The 17770-nt window shown below is 38.0% G+C and overlaps 1 protein-coding gene across 1 annotated transcript in view; it reads left to right on the top strand.

Moving 5' to 3' along the window:
• The window catches only part of jph3b (junctophilin 3b), a 44978-nt gene extending 28682 nt beyond the window's left edge, over positions 1–16296 (top strand). Inside the window, exons 3-5 of the mRNA XM_051099168.1 lie at positions 5062–5186; positions 7900–8873; positions 13744–16296. Coding sequence (XP_050955125.1) covers positions 5062–5186; positions 7900–8873; positions 13744–13824 — 1180 coding nt within the window. The 3' untranslated portion in view covers positions 13825–16296. The remainder of the gene's footprint in view (positions 1–5061; positions 5187–7899; positions 8874–13743) is intronic.
• Positions 16297–17770: the final 1474 nt, after the last annotated feature.

Below are 17770 nucleotides of genomic sequence, written 5' to 3'. Positions count from 1 at the left end.
CAGCTTGAGGATGAGTAAATCATGAGGTAATTTTCATTTTTGGGTGAACTATCCCTTTAAAAAATAAACAAAAAAAAACTTTTTTTTTTTAAAGATTTAAAAAAATCACTTTCATTATATGAAAAAAGAGCAGCTAGGATATTCTTCAGAAAGACCTTTTGTGTTCCACATGAAAAAGTAAGTAATTCAGGTTTGGAACAACAAATGACAATTTTAAAGAGAACTATCCCTTTAAATGTGTTGAGTTAGACAGACTTACTGTCAAACAATGTATAGTCTCTGTTTCCATTAGAAAGTGTGTAGAAACATTGCTACTGTTCATCAGTATATAAATAGAACGGCAACCAGCACAGCTCGACCCAGTCTCACGGCACCTATGGATCAGCGTACGTGTGTGTGTGTTTGTGTGACGATACACACCGTTTAGAGGCCCTCTATTAGTGAATGGATGGTTTCTCACATCCAGCCCTCACTCTCTGACTGTACTCTCAACACCTCCAGAAGCATCCCACAATCCTCCCTCTCATTCTCCTCTGTTATCTAATTGTTTGTCCTTTTTATACCCCACGCCATCTTATTCTCTCCCTCACTTTCTCTCCTCTGCCGTTGCCAGGACAACCGGCAAGGCACGGGGTGAATGCAATCCTAAGATCTCTTCATCCGACCTACCTCGCCGTATCTCACCGTCTCTCTCTCTCTCTCTCACACACACTGCATGTTCTGCCCACACCACATGCTACAACCCCATTACATGTTAAAACACTCACATTGCACACACTTTCTCGCACACACATGCACTTGGTTTGGCTGGCTGGCTGAAGACAGCCTAGAGCAGAAAAGAAGAGGGTGCAATCGATGAGCATCGACATGCAATACTGCACCAAGACAGCCACTGCACAAACAAGGAGAGAGAACGAGAACGGGGGGAAAAAGTTCAGTGAGAAAGGGAGAGCATCCTCGTACCTGGGGTTCATACAGTTCATTTATATGAATAATCTGCCTGGAAGTCTGTTGAAACATCACATGTTGATTAAAACTTTGAAAAGAAGTGCAATAACTTATTTAATGCTTTTGTTTCATTTTCCAGCAAAAACATTATAATATTTTAATATTTTTTCAATAACATGTAATAATATTTAAACAATTTTATTAATTAAATTGAATTAAATGCCTAAATTAACTATTGATAAACTATTTTATACTTCAATATTTAATCACTAAATATATTTTATTTTATTAATTGTACTAATTAAACAATATTTATATTAATAATCATTTTAAATAATAACATTATGACCAAATTAACTACTAATAATAAACTAATTCAAATTTAAACTAAATACATAAATACTAACTATATTTTAATATTTATTCAACAAATTGTAATAATATTTAAACAACTGTATAAATTATTTAATGTCTGTAATAATTTTATTGATAAGTTATTTATTAATTTATTATGAATAACTACTAATGTAGTATTTCAAACTAAAAATTAAATACTACTTTACGCTTAAATATTAATTTATAAAATGTAATTGAAACATGTTTTTATTTGGTAAACAATATAAACATGATTATTTTATACTTTAATATTTATTCAATAAAATGTAATATATTTGAAAAAAGTATTAATTGTTTAATAATATTATATTAATTATTTTTAACAAATATTTAATATCAAGTTATCTTAAATAACATTTACATGATTAAATTAACTGCTACTAATAAACTATTTCAAATTCAAACTAAATAAAATGTAATTATTAATATTTTATTTTTAAATATTTATTCAGTAAAATGCAATATTTAAACAACTAGAAATTGTTTAACATCTGTAACAATTTTATTAATACAATTTTAATTAAATGACCAAATTAACTATATTAATTTACTATTAATAACTACTTATAAACTTTAACTACTAATAAATTATTTTAAATTAAATAAAATGTATTTAATAATACTTTATACACAAAAAATTGACTTTCTAAAATGTAATTTAAACAATTGTTTTAATTGTTAAATACTATAAACAAAATTATTATTTTATACTTCAATATTTATTAAATAAATGCAATAATATTTGAAAAAAAAACTATTAATTGTTTATTAATATTTATAAAATTTCAATAATATAATTATTTTAAATAACATTTTAATTACATGATTAACTACTAATATTAAATTATTAATAATAATAATAAATTAATTGATAATACTTAAAATTTTAATATTTATTCAATAAAACATAATATTTAAACAACTGTATAAATTATTTAATATTTGCAATAATAACTTTAACACAATTTTAATTAAATGACTAAATTAACCAATAACAACTACTTACAAACTACTAAACTAAACTATTTCTAACTAAATAAAATTAAAAATACTTTATAGTTAAATATTAATTTATAAGTTGCAATATAAATAATTGTATTAATTGTTAAATAATATTCATATTAATTAAATGAATACATTTATAATATTTTGCCAATAATTTGTCCAATTCACGTAAATTCAAGTCATTCAATCATGTAATTTTGCCACTAAATCAATTTATCTTCTTTTCTATTTACTGGAAAACAAGACTAAAATTCTGATTAAGAAATCATTTTTTCCAATACACAATCCAGCCACCTTGCCAGCATGACGCTGTGCGTCATCATCATGCAAAGTCGATGTCTCGATCGCACACAGGTAAAACAGATGGGTGTGATGAATGGGAATCACACATTAAAAGGCGAGGTTGTGAACACTAGCTCTCTTTTATTGTCTCAGACACAGACCACATTGATTTCCTCAGTGAATTATTTAGCAGCCAAAGCAAGCACTGTTGCCTGTTCTTAGAGGTCCAGACAGGAAACACTGAACAATACATGCGTATTGTAGAGGATTTTTGTAGAGGCTTTTGCTTATTTATTCACAAAATGTTTAGCCTAAAGCTTTAAAATTTTCCTGCTCTGCAACCACATGACAGCATGTGATGTTTACATTTGAGCATGGTTATTTAAACTGCCGTAAAGTTGGTTTTACAGATGACGAAGTAGAGTCTTGGCAAGTTTACGGAGTTAAAACAAGTGAGAATTACCGTGTCAGAAAGGCATGACTCTGTGGAGTCCCGAGAGCGTCTCTAAGAGTGAGGGTGTGTGACTGCTGTGTAATTGTTTGCCTTCAGCCTGTATTTATCGTCAACCCTCGGATAATCGGAGTGTCAAGATCTTGGTAGGCGCTGAAGCGTGTGCCTTATAAATTTAATGACCGGAATTGCTCATTGGCTAAACCATATGCTCGTGTGCTTTTTGCTGTGGTCTGCATCATAGAGCAAGGTTTTTCTAATTAAAACCGAACAACCAAATCACCATCCATAAAATGTGATAATACTATAATGGTAGGCTTATATTAAAGCATCGTTTTGCTAAAGGATTACAGAAATTTCAATGTAAAACTTGACCTATTGGACCTATTCCCTACCTGATCTCATGATGAAAACGTACCTGTGGGAACTTTTTCGCAAGACGTGAAATGCGTACCAATAAGTACACACCACTGCAGTTTCCAACAGAAATTAACACTAAAGGTGGAAAACAGGGGGTACTTGTAATCATTTTCATACAGTTAAGATAGCAGCTCCATATGTTTCGCTTTCCGGACGTAACAGCGGCATTGGAACTGGACTTAGGATGCGAAATCCATGGGTACGAATCCTGTGAAAAACATGACTCACAATAAAAGAGCTGAAAGATGAGCGGTCAAAAAACAAGCTAAAACGGCATGCTTGCATTTGCGTTTTTAAAGAGGTCATCTGATGCCCATTTTCCACAAGCTGATATGATTCTTTAGGGTCTTAATGAAAAGTCTATAAGATACTTTGGTTAAAAATGCTCAATGGTAGTGTAAAACAACACCCTTTTTACCTTGTCAAAATCAGCTCTGCAAAAATCATCCTGTTCTGAGGGATTGTTCCTTTAAATGCAAATGAGCTCTGCTTGCCCCGCCCCTCTCTTCTCTCTGTGGAGTGACAAGCCTGTTTACTTTAGCCACATTTAGCGAGTTTAGCCGTGAAACTTGCTAACTAGCACATTATTAGGAAAGGTGATAGCAGAGATTCATAAAAAAAAAAATAAACCCTTATACTCAAGGTTTTTAAATAATGAAGGAATATGTAAAATTATGGTTTTTGAGGTAAAAAGCACCCCTGTTATTGGGGCTAAAAGGCATCATTTGTTGACATGAGATTGTTAGATTCAGATGGTAAATATCATATATTATGTTGGGTGTCCATCTTAGAGATAATGTTTAGAATGAAACCATATTTAAATAACATGCTATTAATCATATCATATAATAAAATAGCATTTGTTTTTACTACTGTAAATCTATATTAAAATACTATGGGATCTCCTTCAATGCTTTCAGAATCTTTACATTTTATTTTTATTTATTTATTTATATTTTTTGTATTTTATAATATATTTGTTTTAGATTAGATTAGATTAGATTAGATTATAGCAAAATATGCAGAAAATAGTACAAACTTTGCTAAAGTGATTGTTTTGAACAAGTATCAACTTGGACATTATTAAACAAAAACATTATTTAGCTAAGTATTTGTATTAATGCTGTGTGCATTTTACCCCGTGTGTGGGGTAAAAGGCCCCCCCTTGCCACCTCATCAATTTATAAGATTTTGCAAACAAAAGCTACTTGTATGATTTATTGTCACACTAAATCTTTTGCTCCATAACTGTTCAATACATATGTATACATTTCTTTGCAATCATACACTTTCACTGGGTGCAGTGAAAAACACATTTTTTTTTCTTAGGGTGTGCCTTTAGCCCTATTGTCTTCAGTTGTCAAATTGTCAACTATTTAAGTTTAAAGCTGAAGTGTGTCATTTTCTTCACAGTTAAAAAAAAAAAAAAAAAAAAAAAAAACAAAAATTTTTCAATTCCTTTGGTGACACTAGTGACAAATTGCACACTTAACCTTAAACGCATTTCCACGAAATCTATCTTTTTCTAACTTCTTTGTCCCGGACCACTATGTCCACAGGACAGCTCACGCCAGAGGGAAAGCCGATGCCGCGACGACGGCAGCGCAGAAAGCCCAGGAAGAGTGCAGGCTGGCCCGTATCACCGCCAAAGAGTTCTCCCCTTCTTTCCAGCACCGAGGAAACAGTGAGTGCAACCAGCCGAGTCTAGAGTCTAAAAATAACTGCAACTTCAAACTGTTTGACAGTGTGACTAAGCTTTTCCAGTTAGCTGTGAATGCTAATTACAATAAGTTAACTCAGAAAACAGTCATTTGAAAGGTGCTAATATTTGTCATTGATTCTCAAAAAGACAAGCATGATTTAGCGCTGATCATTTTATGATAGCACTAGCTATCAGTCAGAGGTAGATTTATATGTGTGTGTAAGCAATAGCTCAGGAGAAGAACGGCAGAGTGTTGGTGAAAGCGCGTGTGTGTGAAAGAGTAGGTGCCGGACGGGTTCAGGACTGTAGGGGTCGATGCCCCCACTGTGCCATGCGGGGGGAATGAGTGATAGAAGAGGCAATAAGAAGATGAGGGGAGGTCAGCGCTGACCTTTCCGACAAGCCCACGCAAAGCTAGCCCGACATACACAATGAAATTTATGCATGCACACACAATACCCACACACACATATTCACACCACCCACATACTGTATATGCAGTCACACTTTCGGTCGCTGTCACACCCCCGCACATCTGCAGAATTTATACACTCTCAGATCGCATCCCATCACAAAACATGAGAGCTATAAGCACTCACGCTGTGCCGTATCGGTGTACGCGACCTCCTGGCAGGGTTGATATTTCTAAATGATAAAGTTATGTCATGAGATGACCTTAGAAATGTTAGAACAAACTTGGTTAAGATGTGCTTACTTGCAACAGATTTGTAAATAATGTTTACTGTTGGAGTACATGCCTTTATGAGGTTGAAAGTGTACTTACGGGTGCATAGGGACGTCCGCCTGAAGCGCAAACAGACTTGGAAATCTTTGGGTCTCATTAGCCGAGCTGGTTAGAGCAGCTGTGGTGCTGACTCTGGAAAGATTTGATAAGTTATACTGTATCAAGCTTACCAGGAACGGCCCATGTGCTTCAAACAATCAAGGGTTGAATAAGAAAAAATTCACCCACAAATTTCAGTTCTGTTATGATTAAAACCAAACATTTTTTCTGTGGAACACAAGAGGGGCTTTTGCACCGGAGGAACCTTTTCATAGTTCCTAGAAATTGGCGGAAGTTCTTGCTTTTTGACGTGTTCGCACCGCAAAAACTAGGAACATATTTAGTTCTAGGAACATTTGGGAGGAACTAAATTAGCTCCAACTTCAGAATAGGTTCTATAGGAACTATCAGTGATATAAGTGAATGCTGATTGGCCAAACACATAACACTGGCTACCCCCTTTTTAAAAGGTGTGTATAAATATTTACTTCACAAACATGAAACAACAGCAATAATAATAATATTTAGCTACCTGTTGTCTGTAGCGTTGTGTTCTTTTCTCAGCCTCAATGATATCGAACACTGTAAGTTGTCATAAGAGATCGGATTTTCGTGCTCTTTTAATCGTGTAAATTGTGCGTTTACATTCCATGTCATTCCAAACCCACAGCACAAAACAGCTTAGATCACGGCGTCCTTTATTCACAGACTGTTGACGTTTGTAAATGCTAGAAGTTGATGGTGTTGGCTGTCAGAGTTACTGGTGCCTGTGCGAAGCCAACCAGGAAAACGGCCTGAGGGGGAAATTGGTTTTCAAGGAACCACCATTCTGGCTAGTTCATAGAACTGAGTTCTTAGAACTATCCCATGTGAAAGCGTCTATTGTTCTTAGAACTATTGGCGAAAGTACTCGTTTTTTACCGTGTTCGTACTGCAGGAACTAGGAACAGTTTTAGTTCTAAGAACTCTGTTTGGGGGAATTAAACTGCTCCTACTTCAGAGTAGGGTCTAAAACAGTTCTATAGAAACTACCAGTGACGCAAGTATACAATGATTGACCACATGCATACGAAACTTCAGCATTTTTAAAAAGCAGTGTAAAAATATTTACTCCGCAAACATGGAAAACAGCAATAACGGCATTTAGCTACCTGTTGTCTGCAGTGTTGTGTTCTTTCTCAGCCTTGATGACATTTAACACTACAAGTTGTGATAGAGATTTTGCTTTTTTTGTGCACCTTAGATTTTCATGCTCTTTTAAAAGCGGAAATTGTGGATTTACATTCCATCCTCATTGCCAGGAAACACACAGCACACAACAAAAACAGCTCTGGTCACGGCCTCCTCCAATCACCGATTGTTGACGTTTGTAAATGCCAAATAGAGACGTCGCTGTCAGCCGCTTCAGAGTTCCTGTTTCCGCTGCGAAGGCAACCAGGATGGCCCAAAGGAGGAAATTGGTTTTCTAGGAACCACCATTCTGGCTAGTTCCTAGAACGGAGTCTTAGAACTATGCGGTGCGAAAACGCCTATTGCTCCCTTGCATCCTCCATTCACCGGTTGTTGAAGTTTGTAAATACCGCACATAAACATGTTGCTGTTGGCCGCTTCAAAGTTCCTGCTGCCGGTGCGAATGCAACCAGGAAAAAATTGGGGAAACTGGTTCTCTAGGAACCACCCTAGATCACTACAGGGTGTGAAAGCCCCTAAATAAGAGTTGGATTTAGGTCTGCACAAAAGATTATGAACACTTGTTTTTGCTCAAGACAGATGAAGGAAGAAAGAAGGAAGTTTATGCAAGGGCATGTTCCCATTCTATACACCCCCTTTGTACAATAAAGTACAACATTTAAAGTGTGTGGCATGCCTACATGTTTTAAAATTAAACCTTGTCTCTCTGTCTCCGAGTAGGAGTGGAGTGCCAGCGACCCAAACAACAGAACTCGAGTGAGAACGACGTGGAAGTTATCTCCAGTGGGACCGCAGATAGCACTGAGCTCTATATGAAGGGCTCCACGCCCCCAGACCTTACCCCAGACGTGAGCCCCACGCCCAGCCGGCCCTCCACACCTCCCCGAAGCCCAACCACCAAATCTTCCCACCGCACCAAAAACGCCCGCTTTCTGCGACAGACTGCAGTGGACGAGGAACGTGGGGGAACACAAGAGATCCAGGTGCTGATGGAGGGCAGAGGTGGTGGTGGTGGTTCGGGTGGAGGTGGAGAGTACCTGAGGGCGAACAGTTGGAGTGAGGACAAGCGTCCCTCTCGTGGGGGCAGTAGTAGAGGGGGTAGTCGGGGCAGCAGCCGCTCCACAACTCCTTCAGTGCAGGACGAGGTACGGGTTGGGGCGGCACGGGCCAACGGTCACAAGCACTCCTCCAATCATAAGCCTCGTGACCACAGCTCATCCAATCACAAAACCCAGCGGGAAAGGAGGCCAGACGGACCCTCATCTTCTTGGACATCTCAACGGGTACATGGGGACAGTTTGGCTCATTCCCGTCTCTTAGAGCAGGACGAGGAAAAACTGAGCAATTACGAAATGGAGATGAGGCCGTTGCAGCCAATGGACTCCCATAACTCCCAAAAGCCCTATGGGCATGGGGAAGAGTGGCATGGTCACTCAGAGTCCCGTGGACATACACTACAGCGACGGGGTAAAAATCGAGACCGGGAGCGGGATGTCCGGGACGCTTCTGGGCCCAGGGACGCTCAGGAGGGGCCGGCTCCAGACTCAGTGCAAAAGTTGGACAGTCTACGAGTGGGGGAAAAGCTAGAGGCTCGGCCCCTCCGCAGGGACCTTACACTCTCACCCCCACAGAAATCCCCTCCTATTGCACTAGAGCACGATGACGAGAATCAGTCTCAGCTCAAAGTGAACTCGGTAAGTGAAGATGCACTACATGGAAAACAGGGAGATTGACTTAAAGGATTAGTTCATTTCCAGAATCAAAATTTCCTGATAATTTACTCACCTCCATGCCATCCAAGATGTTCATGGCTTTCTTTCTTCAGTCGAAATGAAATTAAGATTTTTGAGGAAAACATTTCAGGAAGGGGACCTCAGTGGGAGCCAATGGGTTGAAGGTCCAAATTGCAGTTTCAATGCAGCTTCATACCACCCCAACATTATCCTAGCAAGGGAATAAGGGTCTTACCTAACAAAACAATCAGCGATTTTCTAAAGAAAAATTAATATGTATATTCAGTACTTTTTAACCACCAAAGCTTGTCTTGCACTAGCTCGACTTGCGTAGTCATGCTGGAAAGGTCATGCGGACGTAAACAGAAGTACCGACCCAGTGTTTACAAAGCGAACAAGCAAAGAAAGTCAAACCCTACTCTACCCTAACTTTTTGAACCGGAGTACACAGATGAAGAACTAACCACGCGTGAGCTTTCCAACATGATTACGTAATGTGTGGAGTTGCGGAAACGCATCGCTGAGCTAGTGCAAGACAAGCATTTGTGGTTAAATAGTTTTAAAAAACGACAGATCGTTTCCCTAGATAAGACCCTTATTGCTCAGCTGGGATCGTGTAGAGCTGCACTGAAACTGCAATTTGGACCTTGAACCTGTTGATCCCCATTTAAGTCCACTATATGGAGAAAAAGGAATGTTTTCCTCAAAAACCTCAATTTCTTTTTGACTGGAGAAAGAAAGACATGAACATCTTGGATGACATGGAGTGAGTATATCATCAGGATTTTTTTATACTGTAAGTGAATTAATCCATTAAAACAACAGTTTACCTGAAATTCAAAGATTTGGTATCATTTACTCCTATGTGTCCAAACTTGTATGACTTACAGAAATAAGAAAGACTCATTTTGTAAAATGCATTTACAATAAATAGGAACACCATAAAGGTTTGGTAAATATGGCTCATGTGAACTCTGGGTAAGAAACAGATGACAGAAACTTTTATTGCAATGGTGTCTAATTCTGCTTCTGGAGGACCAATGTCCTGAAGAGTTTGGTTCCAAACTGCAACACTTCCCTGGGCGTTCTAGTAATCCTGAAGGCCTTGATGAGCTGGTTCTGGAGCTAAACTCTGCAGGATAGTGGTGCATTCCAAGTACACGTTTGGATATCCCCATTTTATGGTGTTTTTGTATTGTCATTGTACTTGAATGGACAAGAGCGAAAAGCACAGTCTTCAGAATGTCTCTTTTTGTATTTCATGGAAGAATGAAAGTCCTACCGGTTTCGAAACAACACAAGGGTGAGTAAATGGTGACCGAATCTTAATTTCTGGGTGAACTATTGCTTGAACTTAAGAAATAACGCACTTCACAACCTTAATTTCAGTAAACAATTTGTCCATTTGAATACTGAATCATAAAATCCAATTACATCATTTTGAAATAGATCAAATACATTTCTAATCGGCTGCAAACACACCAGGTGTTTTAGTATGCCTGGGAGTGCGTGAGTAGGAAGAATAACCTCCACAAACACAGCGTAGGTGTTTGGAGTCCCAAGGGAATACAGGACCTGATAACACGCCTGAGAGACACAACCTGGACACATATCTAAACTTCAAACTGTCCCCTTCCAGTGCCTAGTGGCCCTACGATCTCTTGCTGCACTAAGAACACCTTGGTAACAGCAAATTGGCAAAGTGGCTCCTTCCACAACGCAGCCCTGCATTGGCTGTCCCACACTCTGTTGCTAGGGAACAGCTTATGCCTTGCTCGGGTTGCGGCCAATCAAACGACAAGAGTGAGTTCTAGGAAGGAGGGGGTTTATGTTTGTAGCCGCAGAGAGGCAAGCAATGCAGCAGACTTGTGTAAGACAGGTTAACATGAAACAGAAACACATCCGCACAATAGCTAGCCCCGATTAAGGAATTAACAAACACTGTCAATGTTTTTAACAACACTTATCCATTCCAGAGATATCTAAACAAATGATTAGCTTACCACAGGAGGAGGAAGAACAGGCCCTACACAGTACACAACTGTCTAACTCTACAATAAAACAACTGTGGAGAGCAAAATCTGTTTGCTCAACAGGAAGATGCTCTAAATGTGACTGTAAGATACGCTTGTCCTAATTCATTGTGCAAAATCAGCGCTCACGGCATCTTCTTAACACTACTGTGTCCGGTTCGCTTGTCACAGCCTAATTTCATGCCTCACATGTGTCTTGCATGTGCAGCGCGCGTGTCCCTCCGCTCAACGGTTGTAAACATTGTCCACGACACGCTTACATGAGCTCATCAATTAAAAAGCGCGCTCGACAAACCAGGCTCTTTGCAAATACGTTGGTCCTTATGAGGGCTGGCACAATGCAGTACAGACTCTCATTTCCATTGAGATAATACCGTATCTCTGGTGAGCCGAAGGGAATGGAATAATCATGCGGCTTTCTTTAAACACGCACTGTAGTGTGCAAATGTGTTTTGCAGTGAATCTAGGACTCTAGTATGTTGACTGCTTAATACACTGTGGAGAGAATTCACTTAACAGTTGCGCAACTTTAGCATGTGATACTCCAGCGCAAAGTCACTCAGCAGGTGCAAAATGTGCTGGAATATCAGCATGGATATTTCAATCATTGTCATCCTGTATCAGCACAAACACCTCCTTTATACACCTCTATGCAAATTAGGTTTATGGACAGCAGAGTATTCACACAAAGTGAGTACTATTCACTTGTCACCTAAAAATGAAAATTCTGTCATTAAGTACTCACCCTCATGTTGTTCCAAACCTGTAAGTTCTTTGTTCATCTTCAGTACACAAGTTAAGATATTTTTCATGAAATCCAAGAGCTTTCTGACCCTGCATTGACAGCAACGCAACTACCATGTTCAAGGCCCAGAAAGGTAGTAAGGACATCATTAAAATAGTGAAATTGTAAAAAAATAGTACTCGTGAACGCGCATCGAAGACTGACACGGAGGAGAACAAATTGAATAAATTCATTATTTTTGTTTTCTTTGCACACCAATGGCCAGTTTTACTAACATCTTGCACTAGCGCAAACCATCTTTTGGCATTAAAATTGTACTGTCATGTTTTACTAAATACACGCAGTGACGAATTAGCTCTGAAAAGGCACAGTTATTTTTGCATCTGGCCTTATTAAATATGCATTTGTAGAAATTTCCCTTTTAGACGCAAAATTGATAGGAGGAGAGTATTCAGATGAATCACGTAATGTGTTTTACTAACGTTTGCACTTGTCAAATTACCGGCATTTGCGCCATTATTTAACTCCCCCAAAAAGCATGTCTTAAACTATTTTGCATTTGAAAAGGCTGCAATAATTCTTGCTAGGAAGAGGCACTGCAGAGAACAGAAATTCTATCCGAATGTATCGTTTGCCAATCCATGTTATTTTGAATTTGTTTGAGGAAATAAAAGTTGACTTGGAACCCTCAACTAGGAGTCGCGCAATACCAGGTCTACTTGTAGCAAACCTTCATTTTTTGGCCTCGGTTCTTTTCAACGCACTGTGGCTTCTTTATGACGCTAATTTGCGTTGCGCTTGGTATGTTGCGTTGGTCGCTATGTAAATGAGATGTTGTGTCTGTGTTCTTTAATTTATGCATTGTTAGTAAATCACCCACAGAAATTCCCCCTCACATCAGCACTGTTTTGGAATTGTGCTCTCGTGGTAATTTGCCCTGTTTACTAAAACTGGCCCCAAAAGTTTTCTTGCACCGTCAGGAAATTAAGACTGAACCACGGATGTCACATGGACTATTTTAATGATGTTCTTACTACCAGTGTTGACAAGTCCACTTTTTCCCTCTGGAATTGGGCTACTTTAACACTTCTGTTTTTTATGTCCGCAGGTTGAAGCAACCCCTATAACGTAATATTTAGCATAGATATATAATAAGTATAGATGTCCTATTTGACTGCTCCAATCACGTAGATAAGTCCGCCATCTTGGAACGGTCAACGTGACGTCATTCACCATACTATAGGTTCGCAGACCAACAGCTGTGCAGGATTGTGACATTTTGAATATTCAGTAATTACTATGGTGAATGATGTCAAGTTGATCATTACACTATGGGCGGCTCGCGTATAGCGGCCCATACAAACAGTCACTAAAGAGGCATCTACGTATATATACACATCTGTGATATTTAGCCCCTGGAATGCTAATTTTACCAGGGGAACCCAGGCAAAAAAATGTGTAATTTACCCCAAAGAACGCGAATTTTACAGGGGAACCCCCTTGAAACACAATTGTCCTCATTTTAAGTAGCACTTGGGTGGGTTTTGCTGTGAAAATCTGGCAACCCTGCTTACTACCTTTCTGGGCCTTGAACGTGTTAGCAGTTGCTGTCTATGCAGGGTCAAAAAGCTCTCAGATTTCATAAAAAAATCTCTTAATTTGTGTTCTGAAGACAAACGAAGGTCTTATAGATTTGGAATGACATGAGGGTGAGTAATCACAGAATTGTAATTTTTTTGGGTGAACTATCCTTTTAACTGAATTTCATAGGGTATAGACTATGCTAGCAGAATGCTAAGCTAGTACACTAAGTGATCAGCTTGCCAAACTACAAAAAATAATAAATGTTTAATTTCTCAATCATTTTAGATGGCATACATCAATTTTGTAAGATGTCTAATCAGGCACTAAAATAAGATTTTTTTAGCCAATGAAATTAATCTGGGGTCATTCACACAGCGAATCAAGTACTAAAACAACATAGTATGCAAATAAGCACCATTTGTTTTTAGTGAATACTGACCTTTCTCTTTTTCTCTTTCTCACTCGACAGGGCTCCAACTCTATTCTGGTAGTCATGGTGATTTTGCTCAACATTGGAGTCGCCATTTTGTTTGTCCATTTTTTTATTTAAACTCTGCATTGCCTATCAACTCCTCTCGTCCAGCTACACTATTATCAAATCAATACTAGTGTCATCACAACTGATCTGGTCCCGGCTCGTTTTTTTAAAGCAAACGACCAATGTACTTCTATTGAAGTTACAGCACGTCAATACGAGGACTGAGGAAGGCAACAACACAAAACTGGGCTCAGCAGTTCCGTCTGCTTTTCTGTCTCCAAAGAGCTCGTTTTTGATTTCTTAATTTCTTTTTTTAATCTGAAATAGTTACAAACATCCTTTTGAACTTCTAGTTTTATCCTATGTATTCATTCACTCATTAATGCTGGTATAAATTGATATACTTGTTTCTCTTTTTTTATTTCATATTCCTTACTTGCCTTTTCTTGACAATGCTGGTGGCTTTTTTTGTTTTTTTTTCGTTTGGGTTTGGTTTGTATTTGGGTGTTGGACTCATTTGAACGGTGGCTTTGGTGAGGGAGGGTGTGCAAGGTGGCGTAAGGGTGAAGGGCGACCACCATCAACATCTTTTCGGGTGACGGCAGCGTTACACAGCTACGATGTCAACAGGTTCAAAGTGATGGGAAACGGCCCCTGTTTAACCCCACCCGCCTCCCTCGCGCACCTCTCCTAAGCATTGCTTATGTTTCTCCATGTCTTCGTTTTTGTCACTCATCGGAATAACACGTCAAGCGCTCCTCTCATTTCCTATACACCTCCATTTTGCTTCTCTGTGGTATGTCAACTACCAGTGGACTCCAGAATGTCATGGTGGGCCTGAAATGAGAAAAAAAGTCACTTTTTAATTACCTAATGGACCTAAAATGAGTCTACAAAGCTTTTTGATGTCTAAACACCTACTAATTTGCCTAAAATGTTGCGTATGTCGAAAAGAAATCGGCTAAACAAGCACAACCACACCAAAGTGGGTTAGTAAAAGTCTGGTAATCACAAAGACACAGCGCCACCAGCGTTTCAGCATCTGCAACATTTGCACTCGGGCGAATCTGACCCATATGCATTTGGAAAAATTCCCAGATCCAAAAGTTCTACGATCTGAAAGGGCTTCATCATTAATCTTGCTCCAAATGAAACTTTTTTTTTTCAGCAGAATAAATCATAACACAGTTCAACTCATTTATCTTTTCATAAACAGGTCCTGCATGTAAGATTATACACTGTACATTCAACACAAGGTAGCATGGGTTTGCACTTTTTGAGTTTTGAGAGCTGCAGCATTATATGTTATTTAAACATTGTTTGAATGTTGTATGAGGGCTAGCACATGACATTCTGTGAGGTCATCATCATTACAGCGCCCCCTTACTCTCTTTGATGAAATCGCGAGAACGTGCGAGCACCTGCCGACCTCACCATGCACACCTGAAAGCCACATGCTGCGCGAGATGCTGGCGTTCCCGACCAGACATTCAAGAGACTGTTAACGTTTTTTTTCCCAACTGCTGCTTTCAGAAAACAAATATTTATTGATAAAAGGAAAAAAAAAACTTTTTTAGCTATTTGCAAGACGTCTGAAAAATGCCGACTGCCTTGTTTTTCTAAAAGTAAAAGAAAAAAAACAAAGTTGCATGCTAACGTATGTTTTAGTTTTGTATAGATAATCTTATCGGGGGAAAAAACTTACGGAAAAGTGTGCTAGTAGTTTTGGATGCGGCGTAAAACTGCAAAATTTCATTTGGACTTGTTCAACACAATCTAATGCGAATTTTTAAGATTGTACGAATTGGCAATTTTGTATAAATTTGTACGATCTGACTTGTAGGAAAGCATACCATATGTAGGTAGGAGTGTGCAATATTAATCTGATCTCATGATAATTCGTACATATTTTACAAGGTGGCTAATTCGTATGACCTCACTCATACTAATTTATGATTTAGTATTTTACGAGTTCCCAAATTCACACGAATGAGCTACCCGTCACTTGGGTCTAGACGAATTGTACGAGTGAGGTTGTATGAAATCGTACAAATAAGCCACCTCGTAAAATACATACAAAAAAAAGCGTTGGTGATATATATTGTCTGCGATAACATTGTAATTGTTGTTTAAACTAAATACGAGAACTGTTTTGCGTCTCTGAGCAACACGTAACGTGTTTCATTTCTGAATCAATCAGCCGTTCGAATGAATCGGTTGAATGAATGACTCAACGACTAACTCATGCAGTGATTTGCCACCACCTACTGGTGATGCTACGGTTATATTTAAAGTATATTTTCCCTGTTTTTCCCCTAAATCATTTCAATTATCAATATTCAACATTTATGAAAACATCAAAACATTACTTATGAATTTGTTAATTCATTCATTAAACAGTCTATGTAATTGCATTTAAATGCCACTTTAGATGCAGATTCTGTGCCACCTCTGCATTGCAACACAAATTTTGTTCATACTGATTTCATTTGATTGGTAACAGTAAATTTGAATTTTTGACACAAGATGATGCATACATTTAATTAGGTTAGAAAAATTAGCCTTATAAAGGTAAAAAAAAAAAAAAAGCCACTAAAAGGTCAAAATCTATTTAATCTTATTGGAAAAGTTCGTTTCTGTTACTCCTGCAAAATGATCCACTGCACAGAATATATAAAAAATATCAGAAGCTTTGGAATTCAGTTGTTCACGGGAAGTCCTAAACCTGTCAAAGTACCAGCAAAACAACAAACTTAGCAAAATACTGTCTAATTATTGTTATCAATATGACTTGTATAAAAACTTACCATTTGTAGGTAGGGCTGTGCAATATCAACCCGATCTCATGGCAATTCGTACATATTTTACAAGGTGGCTAATTCATACGACCTCAATCGTACAAACTAATATGATTTTTGCCAGATTGTAAGTATTTTACAAGTTCTCCAATTTGGAGGAATTTCCACGAATGACCTACTCATCACTGGGGTCTAGACAAATCATACAAAATCATACAAGTGAGGTTGTATGAATTCATACGAATAAGCCACCTCGTAAAATACGTACAAATTGATCGTGCAATGGCGTTGGTAATATATATCAGCTACGATAATATCGCAATTGTTGTTTAAACTATTTGCGAGAACTGTTTTGTTTCTCTGAGCAACAAGCGACGTGTTTTGTTACTGAATCAGTCAGCTATTCGAATGAATCGGTTGAATGAATGACTCAATGACTCACTCATGCAAATGAACCACCGCACAGAATATGAAAGAATATCAAAAGCTTTGGAATTCAGTTGTTCACGTTAGTCCTAAACCTGTCAAAGTACCAGCAAAATAACAAACGAAGCAAAATACCATCTAATTTTCGTTATCGATCTGACTTGTATAAAAACATACCATTTGTAGGTTGGGGTGTGCAATTTCAACCCGATCTCAGGGCAATTCGTACATATTTTACAAGGTGGCTAATTCATACAACCTCAATTGTATGAATTTATATGATTTTTGCCAAATCATAAGTATTTTACAAGTTCTCCAATTCGGATGAATTTGCACGAATGACCTACTCATCACTGGGGTCTAGACAAATCATACAAAATCATACGAGCGAGGTTGTATGAATTCGTACGAATATGCCACCTCGTAAAATACGTACAAATTGATCATGCAATGGCGTTGGTAATATATATGGGCTACGATAATATCGCAATTGTTGTTTAAACTATTTGCGAGAACTGTTTTGTTTCTCTGAGCAACAGGCGACACGTTTTGTTACTGAATCAGTCAGCTATTCGAATGAATCGGTTGAATGAATGACTCAGTGACTCACTCCTGCAAATGAACTACCACACAGAATATGAAAAAAATATCAAAAGCTTTGGGATTCAGTTGTCCACAGCAGTCCTAAACCTGCAAAAGTACCAGCAAAATAACAAACTTAGCAAAATATTGTCTAATTATAATTCCAGAAGATATTGAGGTATCATTTTTGTCATTATGGCACATCCCTATTT

Source organism: Labeo rohita, chromosome 25 (assembly GCF_022985175.1).
Source record: "Labeo rohita strain BAU-BD-2019 chromosome 25, IGBB_LRoh.1.0, whole genome shotgun sequence".
Taxonomy (NCBI): Eukaryota; Metazoa; Chordata; class Actinopteri; order Cypriniformes; family Cyprinidae; genus Labeo; species Labeo rohita.
The sequence above is the reverse complement of the archived record's forward strand: the minus strand, read 5'-3'. Positions and strand labels throughout refer to the sequence as shown.